This window comes from Gekko japonicus, unplaced genomic scaffold (genome assembly GCF_001447785.1).
Source record: "Gekko japonicus isolate JY-2015 unplaced genomic scaffold, Gekko_japonicus_V1.1 scaffold116, whole genome shotgun sequence".
In the NCBI taxonomy this organism is placed as follows: Eukaryota; Metazoa; Chordata; class Lepidosauria; order Squamata; family Gekkonidae; genus Gekko; species Gekko japonicus.
The window spans coordinates 1,172,696-1,188,837 of NW_015164669.1; the positions used below are offsets into that span (position 1 = coordinate 1,172,696).

At 42.9% G+C, this 16,142-nt stretch overlaps 1 protein-coding gene across 1 annotated transcript in view; it reads left to right on the forward strand.

Moving 5' to 3' along the window:
- NCKAP5 (NCK associated protein 5) overlaps positions 1–16,142 on the forward strand; it is a 647,654-nt gene that overhangs the window by 432,252 nt on the left and 199,260 nt on the right. Inside the window, exon 8 of the mRNA XM_015409153.1 lies at positions 10,911–10,949. Within this exon, the coding sequence (XP_015264639.1) occupies positions 10,911–10,949 (39 nt within the window). The remainder of the gene's footprint in view (positions 1–10,910; positions 10,950–16,142) is intronic.

Below are 16,142 nucleotides of genomic sequence, written 5' to 3' on the forward strand. Positions count from 1 at the left end.
CTTTGGATATGTCCAGTCTAAATTTTCTGGGAGGAACTCATATCAATTTTGTGTTCATATCAGGGGTCATTTGGGGGGGGATGCGGGGGGACGCCATCCCCCCGGGTGAGGTGCGGGAGGGTGGGGCCTGGAGCTCCCTGCTGGTGCCCGCTGGAGGTCGCCGCCGGCTGTGGGGAGGACACATTTCCGGTGATGTCAGGGGGTGTGGCATATGCTAATGAGTTATGCTAATGACTCCCCCTAGCTCTTTTTCTACGAAATGACCCCTGGTTCATATCAATTTTTTTCATTGACTTTTGAGAATACTTATGTACTTTTAAATTATCATGTCTTCGAGGCTAACCAGTGGTGAACAAAAATCCATGGTCTTACTACTGCTAAAAGACTTGTATTACAACACTGAAAAGATAAACACTGAAAAGATAAATGCCCACCTCCTGTAAATCAGTGGAATGAAGACTTTACAACTTTATCAGTATTTGAATGCATGGCATATAAACGACAACTGTGTATGGACTTATTTTAAGACATTTGAAAACCTTTCATAGAAACTTACATGTAGATCTGCTACCATGGTCCTTATATATTTGTTTTTACTTTCTATATACCCCCCCCTTTAATTAGTTGCTGGATTGTGAATTCCCCCTCCCCTTCTTGTTCTTTCTTTATGTGTTTTTGTTGTTGTTGTTGTTTTGAGAAAGTGACAATGTTTCTTCAATCTGCCATGTTGCTATGCCAAGAAAAAGTACAGATGTAACCTATTATTCTATTCAATGTATTTGTAATACAGTGTCCTACTTGTATACTTTTATAACGACTTTGTTCTACTGATATATGCCAATAAAGGCTGAGTTGACTTGACTTGAGGGTTTTTTGGAAATATATATTTTTTAAAAACCCTCAACGTGCTGGGTCTTAAGACCCTAAATAGCTTAGGACCTGGGTACCTGAAGGAGCACCTACCCCTATACTATGCAGTCTGCCAGTTAAGATCTGTATCTAAAGCCCCGCTTTCTATGCCCTCCACATTTAGAGGTGAGACAGATGATGACTAGAGACAGGGCATTTTTGTGGTAGCACCTTGCCTTTTGAATACCTTCCCTCTTATTTATTTGCTTGTTTGTTTATTGAAGGAAAAGGGGGGGCACTCCAAGGCAAAAAAGAAGATGAAGAAACAAAGTGGTGCAGAGGGAAATGAATAATTATTATACAGCCCTATGTGTTGCTTGTGCAGCTTCATTGGAAAATCTAATGAAATAATAAAAAATAGGACATATTTTAAAAGTAGATAATTGTTTATTGAAACATTTATGTCCTGTGTTTCCTCGTGTTTCAAGATGCCTCAAGGCTTTTAGGTTCACTTGGCATCTACTTTACTTTCTTTCATATGCCAGGCCAAAACACATCATTTTACCCAATCTTGTCATTATGGGTTTTATCTTAACAAGCTTTTTAATGGTATGCATCTGTTTTATGGATAGTTTTCATGCTGTCGGATAGCTTGTATTTAATTGCTTGTTTTTAATATTGTGATGCTGTTTTCATTGTAAGTTGCCTAGATTGGGACTCTAAAGAGGCTGTATGGAAATTAGGGATGTGATGAACCAGGAAAATGGAAGTTCGTTTTGGTTTGTGGTTCGTGGGGCCACATAAACTATTAATCTTCATGAACCTTTTTGTTTACTAAACCAGTTCATTTTGTGAGGTTTGTGATGCAGTAGAATAGCCACCCTGTGGCTTAGAGACGCCAAACTCAGAGCGAGTCTCCAGCTGACTCTCTTGCCTGCACCAGAGCAAAACAAATGTGCCTGCCTATGCGCTGGCTCTACCCACACCACCTCTGGCTCTACCCACACCAGTCTCCCTCCCCTTGTTCAAAATAGAAATTGAGATCTCCCCCCACATATGGTTGCATGGCAGCCTGCTGGCCCTTTCCCCACCATTTTTCCTCTGATCAGGGCACTTGCACTCACAATTTCCTCCTCTCCCTTTGCACTAGGATCCTTGACTTCTGCACCTCTGATTGCCCATCCCCTCAGGCTTGGCATCACCAGCTGGCCTTGCTCTGCCTGTCCCTCATCTTGGTTTTCCAACTTTCCGTCCCCCTTGTGTGCTAGGCAGTCCCCCCTTTGTACTTTGGACTTTGTTGTTGTTCAGTCGCACAGTCGAGTCCGACTCTTCGCGACCCCATAGACAAGATCTTGCCAGGCCCTCCTGTTTTCCGCCGTCCTCTGAAGTTTGCTCAATTTCATCTTTGTTGCATCTATGACACTGTCTAACCATCTCATCCTTTGCCGTCCCCGTCTTCTTTGACCTTCAATCTTTCCCAGCAACAGGGTCTTCTCCAGTGAGTGCTTCCTTCTCATTTGGTGGCCAAAGTATTTGAGCTTCAGTTTCATTATCTGGCCTTCCAGGGAACAGTCAGGGTTGATTTCTTTTAGGATTGACTGATTTGATCTTCTTGCAGTCCAAGGGACTCTCAAGAGTCTTCTCCAGCACCATAGTTCAAAAGAATCTATTCTTCGGCGCTCGGCCTTCCTTATAGTCCAACTCTCGCAGCCATACATGACTACTGGGAATACCATTGCTTTGACCATGCGGACTTTTGTTGGCAGGGTGATGGCTCTACTTTTTATCATGCTGTTTAGGTTCGCCATTGCTTTCCTCCCAAGGAGCAGGGGTCTTTTAATTTCATGGCTGCTGTCACAGTCTGCGGTGATCTGGGATCCCAGGAACGTGAAGTCTGTCACTACTTCCACGACTTCCCCTTCTATTTGCCAAGGAGTGATGGGGCCGGATGCCATGATCTTAGTTTTTTTGATGTTGAGCTTCAAGCCCACTTTTGCGCTCTCCTCTTTTACCCTGAGCAAGAGGCTCTTTAGGTCCTCTTCACTTTCTGCCATTAGAGTGGTATCGTCTGCATATCTGAGGTTGTTGATCTTTTCCCCAGCAATCTTAATTCCCGCTTGTGATTCATCCAGGCCAGCATTTCGCATGATGTACTCTGCATATATATTAAATAAGCAAGGCGACAATATACATCCTTGTCGTACTCCTTTTCCTATGCTAAACCAATCAGTTGTTCCATATCCGGTTCTAACTGTCGCTTCTTGGCCCTTATACAGGTTTCTCAAGAGACATGTGAGGTGGTCTGGTACTCCCATCTCTTTAAGGACCTGCCATAGTTTGTTGTGATCCACACAGTCAAAAGCTTTAGCATAGTCAATGAAGCAGAAGTAGATATTTTTCTGGTACTCTCTTGCTTTTTCCATAATCCAGCGAATGTTGGCAATTTGATCTCTAGTTCCTCTACCTCTTCGAAACCCAGCTTGTACTTCTGGTAGTTCTCTATCCACGTACTGTTGAAGCCTAGCTTGTAGGATCTTGAGCATGACCTTGCTAGCGTGTGATATGAGTGCAATTGTGCGATAGTTTGAACATTCCTTGGCGTTGCCCTTCTTTGGGATTGGAATGTATACTGACCTTTTCCAATCCTGTGGCCACTGTTGCGTTTTCCAAATTTGCTGGCAAATGGAGTGCAGCACTTTAACAGCATCATCTTCTAAGACTTTGAATAGCTCAGCTGGAATACCATCACCTCCACTAGCTTTGTTGTTAGCAATGCTTTCTAAGGCCCATTTAACTTCACATTCCAGGATGTCTGGCTCGAGGTCAGTGATTATACCGTCGTGGTTGTCAAGGACATCGAGGTCTTTCTTGTATAGTTCTTCTGTGTATTCTTGCCATCTTTTCCGAATCTTCTGTTAAGTCCCTACCATTTTTGTCCTTTATCATGGCCAGCTTTGCATGGAACGCCCCCTTGATTTCTCCAATTTTCTTGAAGAGATCTCTAGTTCTTCCCATTCTATTGTTTTCCTCTATTACTTTGCATTGTTCATTCAGGAAAGCCCCTTAGCTTGGCATCATCATCAGATGTCCCCAGGATGCTCCTGTACATGCCCCCTATAGAGCAGAATGGGAGCTCTCTTATTGGCAGCTAGTGCTGCCTGTCAAACTTTGGAGGGCCACTGTTGGTGTTTCCAGGGCCACAGAAGGGCTGCAGAAGTCCATTCCCCCATTGCTCTGACAATCAGTTGATTGGCACCACATTTCTGCTGCACGAACCACCAACACAAACCGCACAAACCTCCAGAGAAACCATGGAGGTTCGTAAAACGTTTGTTGCAGGTGCAATCATATGACCCTTGGCTCACAAGCCATGAACCAGGTGATTTTCGTGATGAATTTTAGTTTGTGATGAGATTCCTGCTGATCCCTAATAGAAATATCCCTAATTTGTAAATAAATATTGTGAGACAGCCCAAGGCTATTCATCTTTGGCATTAGTCTCCTGAACTAAATCCATGACCCAGTAATGAAATGACATTGAACTCCTGTGTTAAAACATCTCTGTGCTTAAACCATCTCTAAGCCTGACTACTAGCAACCCACCTATGTGGTGCCATCAGTTTAAAGTATGGGGAAAATCCTGTACTAGATTAGGTTCATCAGCATCAGAATGACATATTTAGAGTCCAGAGAAGAGTAGGATTTTCCATCTTTTTTCTTATTTTGAACATTAATGAGAGTATGCGCCTTACATACTTTACTTGGGAAAAGGAAGGTAAAGGTTTTCATAAAACCTTATTGGCTTGGTTATAATCCTATTTAATAAACCACTTCTCCTTATTTTGTGGATTCCAGGATCTATCAAATAGAGGTGTAAACTTAACCACAACATACATACTCACACCCTTGCTCTGGTAAAATCCTTAGGGCGACTGATTTTTCTGAATAGATGCCAGTTTTGAGACAGATTTATAGTATGAGTTTTTCCTGCTGTGCAGAAAATGTGAATGACAATTGGGAAGTTGAACAGTTTTAGGTAATCACTGGAAGTGCAGACCTCATCTCAGTGAATTCAATTATAAAACCCTCACTGATTGTAAGGACACACAATTACACCATAAAGATAATAATCCATCTTGAACAGTTGACTGACTACCTACAGACATAGAACTTTTTCAGTCCATTTGATAGGCTGAGCTGAGGTGCAGAACTGCTGATTGCATTTTGTGTATTCCTAAAGGATTCTTTATTCTGTTGTGCACCTGCATTCTCCTTTCCACTTATTCTGAACATATATTTTAGTATGAAATGTTTCCCCTGTACCATACAATTGGAAATCTTTAAACATTTCTACTAGAGAAATTCAGACATTTGTAAAAATTCATACAGAAAAGGAGATGAAATGTGAGAAAATTTATCTAGAAATTCTAATAGTAATCCAAACAAATCTTTTTGAAATTAGTTGTCCACCTCTGCTGTTTTCTTTGAAGTAGATTAATTTTTAAAGTACATAGCACTGAAAGGGTCTATAGATGTATTATACACAAAAGTGCTTTATTTATTTCTTTAAAAAATCTAAACCCATTTCCTTGTTTCTAACAAACAAATGCAAGAAACGGGATTACTTTCTTGTACTTCAGAGCCTGGAGGTTTAAATTCTTAATCCTAGTTTTCTATTCTGGAATTTGACTGTCAGTTTATTGTCAAAAAGGTGGTACAATATTTATTTGTGTTATTATGCCAGCAAGGATTTATGTCAGGTTCAGCCTTACTTTTTCAGGGCAATGTGAGATGTTACACTACAACATTTTTAAAATTACCATGTCACCTTTTGCAATTATCCACACAAAATAGAAGAAATATTCAGCTTGTCTTCAAAAGTAACAAAAAAAATCTCATTAATATTTCATGCAAATCAGAGAAAAGAAGCATTGTTGTCATTCTCAGTTTTCAAAAATATCATCAGCTCACCAGGCTTTCCTGGCCTCTCTTATCACCTTTCTGTAGAAATGTTCTTATGACGAGATGGGCCATTATTCATCATTTTGTCATAATGTACTTTTGACATTTGTGCTCTGGTGGTGAGAGAGAACTATGCCTTCCCAAGTGAACCAGTTCTGGATTTGGAAGTAAGACATTCAGTTCTGCTGAGCAACTACAAGGACTGAAATATTCTGCCCAGGAGTTACACCCTGTTTACACTAAAGGGCACTCTTTTATTGAAAGAACAATAACCTAGTCTGGCAAGTCATTTAGGATATTCAGACTGGATGAGGAGAATAGTGAGCAAGATAGTAAATATCTGTCCAAATATTCATAGAATGTTAGAGTTGGAAGGGACCTTGCAGGTCATGTAGTCCAACCCCCTGCACTCTGCAGGGGATATTGACAATGTATTTTACCATATGCAGTGCATTTATATGTAATGATGAATGATTAGGTGTTTTTGATAAGCCATTTTGCTGCCTCTGTATTCAGTCTGTGGTAACTGCTGGCGAAATCAAGAGAAAGCTAACTGCAATTTTAAGATGTAAAGAAAATAGCATATTATTGTGTATGACGTATAGGTATGTGTGCCCTTCTTAGATTAGATTTGCTACCTATATTACTGAACTATACTATTGCAACTAGAATAATGGAAGCCAAGGTTGAGACCTGGACTCTTTGGTGCTGTTTTTGGTACTCATATGCTTGCTATTCCCAGCCTAAACTTTAATGTTGTTTGTTCCTTCCTTCTTTGTTAATTTCATTCTCCATACCTTCCCTTTTTGACTTTTCTCCCCATAGACATGACCGGGGAGCCCTAGTTTCCACTGTTCAATATTTACAGAATGCAAAATGCTTCTGATTCCTGTCATGGCAGGAACAGCCACCGCTCCTGGTCTAGGTGAAGGGCTGAATACATTTCATTTGAAGCTTTTATATGAAGGCAGATTAAGGACCTTGTACATCTTAATTTATGTTTAGAGTGTAGTCAGACTCAGGAGAATCCTAACCCTTTAGAGCATGGATTTTGTTGGGCGGAAAAGAAACCTCTGGTTCAAGAAATTAGTGTGGTGGGGGAGGGGAGCAGATACCAAAAGACTGACTAGTTTATATTCACTGTATCCTGCAATCCTAATAGATGTTTATAGTTCCTAACCATGGCTAATGTTTTTGATCTATGAACATAATTGGACAGGCAAGTGAGTTAAATTTAAAAACTGGTGGGTAAACATTGTCTTTTTTACCTGACTATTTTGGTGTTGCTAACATAATGAAACGCAGGAACCTGGAACTGAATATGTGTATGTAGCTACCTGGACTGTGCCTTTGAATTCCCACTGCAGTATAAAGGGTTCTGATATGCTAAAGGTTGATGAGCAAACAATTCCATTGCCAGGTCCCCACTAGCCACTGGTGGAGGGTGGGGGATAGGGTTGCCAGATGCAGGTTGGGAAATTCCTGGAGATTTTGGGGTGGAGCCTGAGAACTTTGGACTTTGGAGAGGGCAGGGACCTCAGTGGGGTACAGTGCCATAGAGTCCACCCTCCAAAACAGCCATTTTCTCCAGGGGAACTGATCTCTTTAGTCTGGAGATGAGTTGTAATTCCGGGGGATCCCCAGGTCCCATCTAGAGGCTGGCATCCCTATCAGGCAGATAACCTGAATATTTTTTTTAAAAGGTTTCAAGAAGACACAGTGTGGCACAATAGAACAGCAGTTGCATCTGACAATACTTTCATTTTAACCAATGGGCTTAGTGTGCTAGTCTACTTCATTCTATAAAGTTTTGTGGAATTGCACCAGTGTATCTGATGGAATTCCAAGTCCAGGAATTCTGCTGTAGTGTTGGTCCAATTAGGATGAGAGGGTTCAAAGATTTTACAGATGTATATCATTAGTTTGCCATAACCTCAGCTCATCAGATCAGTAGCCTTGACAGCATATCTCATTGGGATCATTTCCCCCCTCTGTTTCCCCTTTCAGTGCCCCGGGAGAATACACTTTAAAAAATCATTTTAAAAAATTGGACTTGCTGCTATTACTACTGACTCAGTTAAGCCTGGAAAGGCCAGGCAGAACCCGTAGTAGCCAAGACTCCTCCCCCTGCCTCACTTAGTGTGTTGGATGCTCTTCCTTATGCATCCGAGGTGCTTTGTCCCTGTACCTCTTTGGTAATGTAATTCCAAGGTACCTGGCATTATTATTTTATTATTACAGTATTAATATCATACAGTATTAATATATTAATATTAATATTTGAGACTATACTTCCCAAGATTATTATGGTTCAGTATCTTGGTTGTGCAGGAAAGAATCTACAGTTATCAGGGAGGTAGAGTGAAGAAATCCTCCACCTCCTGCCACACCATCCTGCTGCATGACAGCAGTGTGTTGGGTCAGGGTTACACCAGGCCTATCAATAAAAGCGAGGATACCTGCATCTTGGTAAATTCTCTCCTCTGCCCCCTCTCTGATACCCCTAAAGGGCCAAACTAAACATGGCTGCCATGAGTTCACTGTCACATTTAATTTAGGAACTGCAAGCATTAAGAACATAAGAGACACCAATGTTGGATCAGGCCAAAGGCCCATCCAGTCCAACACTCTGTGTCACACAGTGGCCAGAAATATCATGTGCCATCAGGAGGTCCACCAGTGGGGCCAGGACATTAGAAGCCCTCCCACTGTTGACCCCCCCAAGCACCAAGAAGACAGAGCATCACTTGCCCCAGAGCCCCTAGCTATACCTTGTGGCTAATAGCCACTGATGGACCTCTGCTCCAGATGCTTATCTAATTCCCTTTTGAAGCCGTCCATGCTTGTAGCCGCCACCACTTCCTGTGGCAGTGAATTCCATGTGTTAATCACTCTTTGGGTGAAGAAGTACTTCCTTTTATCTGTTCTAACCCGACTGCTCAGCAATTTCATTGAGTGCCCACGAGTTCTTATATTGTGAGAAAGGGAAAAAAGTACCTCTTGCCCTACCTGCTGTATCCCATGCATAATCTTATAAACCTCGATCATGTCACCCCTCAGTCGTCGTTTCTCCAAGCGAAGAGCCCTAAGCGCTTTAACCTTTCCTCATAGGGAAAGTGTTTCAACCCTTTTATCATTTGAGTTGCCCTTTTCTGCACTTTCCCCAAAGCTTTAATATCCTTTTTAAGGTGTGGTGACCAGAACTGTACACAGTATTCCAAATGAGGTCGCACCATTAATTTATATAGGGGCATTATGATATTGGCTGATCTGTTTTCAATACCCTTCCTAATAATCCCCAGCATAGCATTGGCCTTTTTTATTGCACTCACACACTGTCTCAACATTTTCAGTGAGTTATCTACTACAACTCCAAGATCTTTCTCTTGGTCAGTCTCTGCCAGTTCAGACCCCATCAATGTGCATTTATATTTAGGATTTTTGGCACCAATGTGCATCACCTTGCACTTGGCCACATTGAACCCCATTTGCCATGTTGATGCCCACTTGCCCATCCTTGACAGATCCCTTTGGAGTGCCTCACAATCCTCACTGGTTTTCACCACCCTGAACAACTTCGTATCATCCGCAAATTTAGCCACTTCACTGCTTACTCCCAACTCCAAATCATTAATGAACAAGTTAAAAAGCATTTTTAACTTGTTCATTAATATTAGGGACTATTACCGTCGTTATTTTTTTTAAGGTTTTGTTCTAATAAATATATTAACAACACTGATATGTTCTTTTTGTTTTCTGAATAGTTAATATCGAGATATGCATCCTCATAATGATTTTGAATGCAGCATTGTTGCAAACGACTAGGGCACTGATAAACCTTTAGCATTTTGGTGCTTAACTTTTTTTATTTGTAATAAGTAACCTCATGTCAGTGCGTAAAGAAATAATATATTAGGTAGAGTTTGTTCAATTTTCAGGTAGAGCAAACTGGCATTAAAAATAAAAGTACATGCCTTAAGAAACACTGTCAGATGTCCATTCTAAAAGCCTGCAGGCTAACACATGTGGATTTCAGAGATATAACGTATTTACTCCTGTGGGTTATTATGGCTGCAGTATTAGTCTCTGTGTCTTCTGTTAAATCATGTACAGAGCTATTTTATATGAGTGTTGCTTTCCTGGCTGCCTTGGGTCAGATATCAGGTTTAGAGAGCAATAAAGTAATATTGTGCTATTTTATGAGAATATGAATCAAATCAAAACTCTTGGATCATACAAGAATGGAAATAGTTACTTGAATGAATTAGGATGAGCTTTGTTCACTCATGTTATAGCTTGCATGACTGGGCTACTTTTTAAAAAATCAAATATGAGAAATACTTAATATTTGCATTTTGAAATAACAGCTTTGTATATTTAGGTAGTATTAATGAACATCACATCTACAGATGGGGTACACTTTAGGAAATAAGGTCCATTGGTTTGTCAATATATATTGTATATAACAGCAAAACTGATTTAAAATATATACTTTGCTTGTAAAACTATCTCAAGGTATGACATTTTTAAAAACTTATTTTTGTTGCAAATACAAACATTAGAACAAGTACCTGAACATTTTTAAAAACTAGTTATATATGCAGTTGTAGTAATCAGTGCTTTGTAATCTGACATAAGTGAATTACTAATAGGGATGTGAATGCCTTCTAGCTACATTTTGATGGCTGTAGGTATTTTAATTTATGTGGCACTTTATGGTACCTAGCTGTCATGATAGATGTTCAGTTCTGTCAATATTGGATCAAGGAACAATTAAGCCTCTGGAAAACATTCTGTTTGTACAAAATTGACAATATCTTCTTCAAAATCAGTGGAGTGGTACTGATTTTCAGTGCTGTGATTTACACCCCCACAAGGTTTGGTTCCTAGATTGAAATTTGTTTTGCCTTAGCCTATAGGGGTGAACAAATGTAGTGTGACATTGCCAGGGAAAGTTATAATGTAGTAGCATCTGAGGTACTATGGATGGTAAGAGAAGTAATAGAAAAAAGACACTTTCAGAGAAGAAATTATCTACAACATACACAAACAAAATCAATACAATATGCAACTCAAATATTCTTTATTTCTTCTTACAGGTAGCTAATCAGGTTGTACAAGCACTACTTACTCAGAAGGTAAGCCAGTTCTTCTTTTGTGGCATACTCTTTAAAGGATTTAAAATGCAAATATCAGGGATACAAAACATTACAGATGCAGATGGGTAGTTGTTTTAGTCTGTCTGTAGCAGCAGAAAAGAGTAAGAGTCCAGTAGCACCTTAAAGACTAACAAAATTTGTCATAGAGTATGAGCTTTCGAAAGCTCATACCCTACCATAAATTTTGTTAGTCTTTAAGGTGCTACTGGACTCTTACTCTTTTCTGCTGCTACAGAACATTACAGTATCTCTATACAAGAAATACTAGAAAAGGCATTTCTGAGAACATCTAACGATGATTAACAATGTGACTTTTGATAAGACACTGCATAGCTTTTTTGATAAAATCAAATTAATGCTAAACATGGTACCACTGGCAATTGATACTTTTATCAACAGGCTGCTCTGATTTAAAATTTGATTAAGACTTCAATACTGTACAACCTAACACACAACATTTCCTATAGCATACACTGAATTTTTAGAAAGACTTGTGTATCTATGAAGATTAATAGAACTGTTATATGAAATCCCACTTTTATTTGTAATTGTTGAATCCACGGATCAATCATTCTTATTTGTCACTTTGTACAGACTCAATAATTGTAGTTCTCAAATAACTAGTATGCTCCAGAGTCAAGACACATTTCCACCTTTGATTTTGTGGCCAATGCTGGCCAAACGAAAGACTGCATAAGAAATATATGATTGTTTTCCAACTCTGTTTTTACTGAAATGCGGCCATGATAAGCTGCCATTTGAGATGAAAGCGTTGTGATTATCCTTTTCTCCAAACCAGTGTTTCTATCTTGAGCCCCCGCCCCCATTTGTGTGACCCATGACAGGGAAAAACAACAACATCTGCTTCTTTTTACTCCTGTGGTGTAGCTTGTGAGGGGTGAGTGTCCGGTAATATCAAGAAAATGGCACCCTGGGAAAGGTTAACCCCTTCTGAATACACATGTGGTAATAAAAATATGTTGCAAGACTGATTGTGGATCTCCTGCGTGCAGTGTAGTTTGTCTCTGTGCCAGTTTTAAACTAAGAACTAGTATTACTACTATCTTTTCCCTTTCTTATATTTTCAAAATAGGAATAATCTCCCACATGGGATGACATGAAACATTTTATAGCTGACATTAACTCCATTATGCCTTCAGATTTCCACTTGGTATGGTTAGCTTCCACAATGGTCATATGAATTATATGAGAGTTTATTCAGTGCAATTGGAAACTTGTGAAATGTCCCCAGAAGGTTTTATCCTAAGTACCCTAACTTTGAATGTGGGTCCCCAATGCCTCAGGCTACTGATGTGGTTTTACAGGCAGTCACATTCCCTGCATAGGCTTGTCACTCTGTCATTGTCTGACGCTTGGGGTGCTTAAGGGAGTTGTCTGGCACACTCCTCATTGATGCAGCAGGAGAAAGAGGCTTCCTGGATCCATTGTCTACTCCGTGATTCTTTTACCTTCCCCCTGACTTTTGTGGCTGTCTTATTGTGTATTTATTGGGCATCCGCCCATGTCCTTCTGCCAAGATGCTATCACACCGAGCCACACAAGCCATGTGATGGGCCTGGACACCATGGAGGGGATCCATGAAGAGTATTTTACATAGCAATCTGGGGGGTGGGATCAGATAGGGAGCTGGCTGACCCCTACGCCAGTATAACTTGACGTTATGCTGGAGTAAGGCCAATTGATACTGGTGCAGGGCACCAGCAGCATTGTGCCACCGAGTCCCACCAGCACTGGAGTGTCACAGCCACACTCCAGTGGAGCAACAGCACGAACCCTGCAGCTGGCATAGATGTGAATTCCTGGGGGCATGGCAGCAGTCAGGCAGCTTCCAAAGTGTTTTCAGTGTGGGGACGACTTCTCAAGGAGGTGCAAAGTTGCACTGGCAAAAATGGCATCATAGCCCATAGTCTGCCATGGTAATTTCAAAATCACTCCACCACACACATCTGCAGCCATGCTCATGGGGCCCTAAGCAGCTCAGGATACCAACTATGCACCCAATCAGCATACTCGCTCTGGCCACAACCCTCCTCGGGACCCAGTCATGGCCCCCCACCCTACAAATGGTTCCAGGAAGTTGCCCCAGAATTCTAGAAGTAGCACAGAATACTGACATCTCCCTGCCATGTGGATTTAGAGTGAGCACACACACACCCTGGTGGTGGGCACAACACAGACGGGGCACTGTGGTCTGCTGGGCAAGCACCTGGGTTGAAGACACCACAGGGATAGAAAAGTCCAAAGTTCATGGCTGATCTCTCCCAGTTTTCAGTCCGCACAGGTACAGCAGGCCTTCTGCTGGGATCCCCAAGTGGCAGCCACATGTGAGCAGGTAAGCAAGGCTCCCAGTTCCTCACCTCCATACCTTCCCTGAGACTACCATGGTGGCACTGAGCCACACTGAACATGGTGTCACTCCCTCCCAAACCTGGCAGCCATGGGGGCCCCGAGACACACATGGTCGCAAGGCAGCTGCCAGGGGAAGAGGACCACTGTGTCAGCCATAGACAAGGCTGCTTGTGTAGCCAGGTGGCAACACCTTCCCAGCCAAAACCCTGTGGCAGTTGGCAAGCACCCCCAACCTATGTGCTGGCTGATTCTGCATGATGGCCATCCAGGAGAAGTATGCCCTGAAGGCGCTAACACCATTCCTCTTCCATTACAGGGAGGTGCCAACAGGACGCCGAGTCAACTGAGGAGGGTGAGGAAACCACCCCCCAGGGGGCTACCTTGTGACACTGGAGTGCCAGGTGGGGGTCCTGTTTGCTGCATGGATGCCCCTTTCCAATTCCCAGTGGCTCTTTGTTCTTCCATGACAGAACATCTCTGCCTGCTCATGTGTCTGTTTTGGCCCATACACAGGTACCAACGCAATGGGGAGAGGAGACACTCTAACTGCACTGCCAAAACACCATCAAGTTCTCGTATCATGGCAGAAGCCACCACTTGACAGCACCCAGACACATCCAGCAACCCAGTGATTCTCTCCCTACTGCCATCGAGGAGGCACCCCTAGCAGCAAAGGATTGAGTGGGCTACTGGTCACTGGGGTTGCCATCCTACCAGAACCATTCCATTGTTCCTAGATCTCTTTAATAAAGTTGGATCATTGTGCCTGTACAAGGTGTTGGTGTCTGTTGGGGACCCATGGGGGAGGGAGTGGCAAGAGAGACTTGAGGAAGCAACAAAGACCCAGTGGACACAACAGGGGCTGGAGCCTCATCTTGGCAACCTCTCGGTGTCTCTCCGGCACCTCTGGCACCCCTTCCCCTTCTCCTGCTGTGCTTTCAGTGGGGGTGGCATGCAGGTTGGCATGGGATTGTCCTCATCTGGCCACTACAGCTGGTGACGAGCAGTGGGCACCCTGATATATACGTTCTTGTCCGTCATGACCCTTTAGGGCTTTGTGTATTTTGTGTGTGGAGCGCCAATGTGGGGTGCCTGCGGGGCTGACGGGTGATGCCCCCCTCCCCACTGACAGGTGGCTGGGGCTTGTGATGGGACCTGGTCACTTTAAGGGAACTTGAACGGCAGAGAAGGAGTGTTGCAGCACCTTTTCCTCCTTTGGCTACCATGTACCTATCCCCTTAGGAGAGGTGACTAGAGGCTCTGTAACTCAGGATCATTTCATTGCCTACACTCTATCCTAAGATGTGTATTTATTTTATATTGTTTTTTAAAATGAACTTATCAACAAAATTCTTTTTTAAAATATTTGAAAGTTCATGAGTTTTCAGTATACAAATTGAAAACTTCATTTCCCTCTTGAGAATTTCAGCACCTCTTTTTCAGAAAAATAAAAAAGCTCTGTTCCCTAGGGGAGAGGGGCCAGTCCAAGCTCATTTGTAAATTTCTATATTTTATGCAAACTTATGTAAATGCAGTTCTTGCTGAGTTGATAAATGAATTTTCTGTAGCCACAGTTACTTTCTTAATTTTTGCCTTGTGTCTACATATTTATTCACTTTGAGCTAGTGGCCTCAATACTGAGATAGTTACAACTGAGTTTCCCAGCTGCTATGAAGAATTAATCCAGTCTGTTTATCTGATATTTCAGTTAAGGCATTATGCATTTTGAAGGCTTCCCCTATCACTGATTGGTGCCCTGGGGTGGGGGTTCTGAGTGGGCTGTGCATGAGCAAAAGGAAGGCTGTATCTGGGGATATCAAAAATCTCTCACAGCAGTGGTCAGCTCTCTGCCTATCAGCTGATAAAGATGGTGTGAATGATTGTTCTCCATAGTACCAATCATTGTGGAGAATGCAAGTGCAATAACAATTGCACTCCTTGCCCATGCCTATGGTGGGAATGAGTTTTGCACAGGCCCCTTAAAAGGAAAGAAACAGGACACCAGCAAGAGCTGGCATCCAACACTTGTCTTTGGTGCCCAGACAATGACATAAGCAGGGCTCTTTTGTAGCAGGAACTCCTTTGCATATTAGGTTACACATCCCTAATGTAGCCAATCCTCCAAAAGCTTACAGAGCTCTTCTTACAGGGGCTACTGTAAGCAATTTGTGTATTGGCTGCGGTGGCTCAAGTGGTTAAGACGCTGAACTGCAGGCTGTGGAAGGTCAGTAGTTCAGCGGTTCAAGACCCGGGTGCCGCAAGACAGGGTGAGCTCCTGTCTCTAGTTCCAGCTCCTGCCAACCTAGCAGTTCGAAAGCAAGAAATTGCAAGTAGATAAATAGGTACCACTTCGGTGGGAAGGTAACAGCGTTCCGTGCGCCTTGGTGCTTAGTCATGCCGGCCACATGACCACGGAAATGTCTTCGGACAGCGCTGGCTCTTCGGCTTTGAAACGGAGATGAGCACCGCAACCCTAGAGTCGGATTTGACTGGCTTTCGAGCAAGGGAACCTTTACCTTTACCTTTTACATTAGGGGTGTGTTGTGTAACAGGGGTCTTTTCGCCCCGGAGCCCTCCGGAGCGCTGCTCCGGCAGCCCGCGTGGTGGCAAGCCCCGCCCCCGGGTCTCCCGAGCCTGCACAGGAGTGCTGCGGCTCGGGGAGGCCCGGAGAGCGCCGCCCCGGGTCCCCTGAAGTCACGCGGGAGCACTGCGGCTCGGGGAGGCCTGGAGAGCACCGCCCCCGGGTCCCCCGAAGTCGCGCGGGAGTGCTGAGGCTCGGGGAGGCCCGGAGAGCGCCGCCCC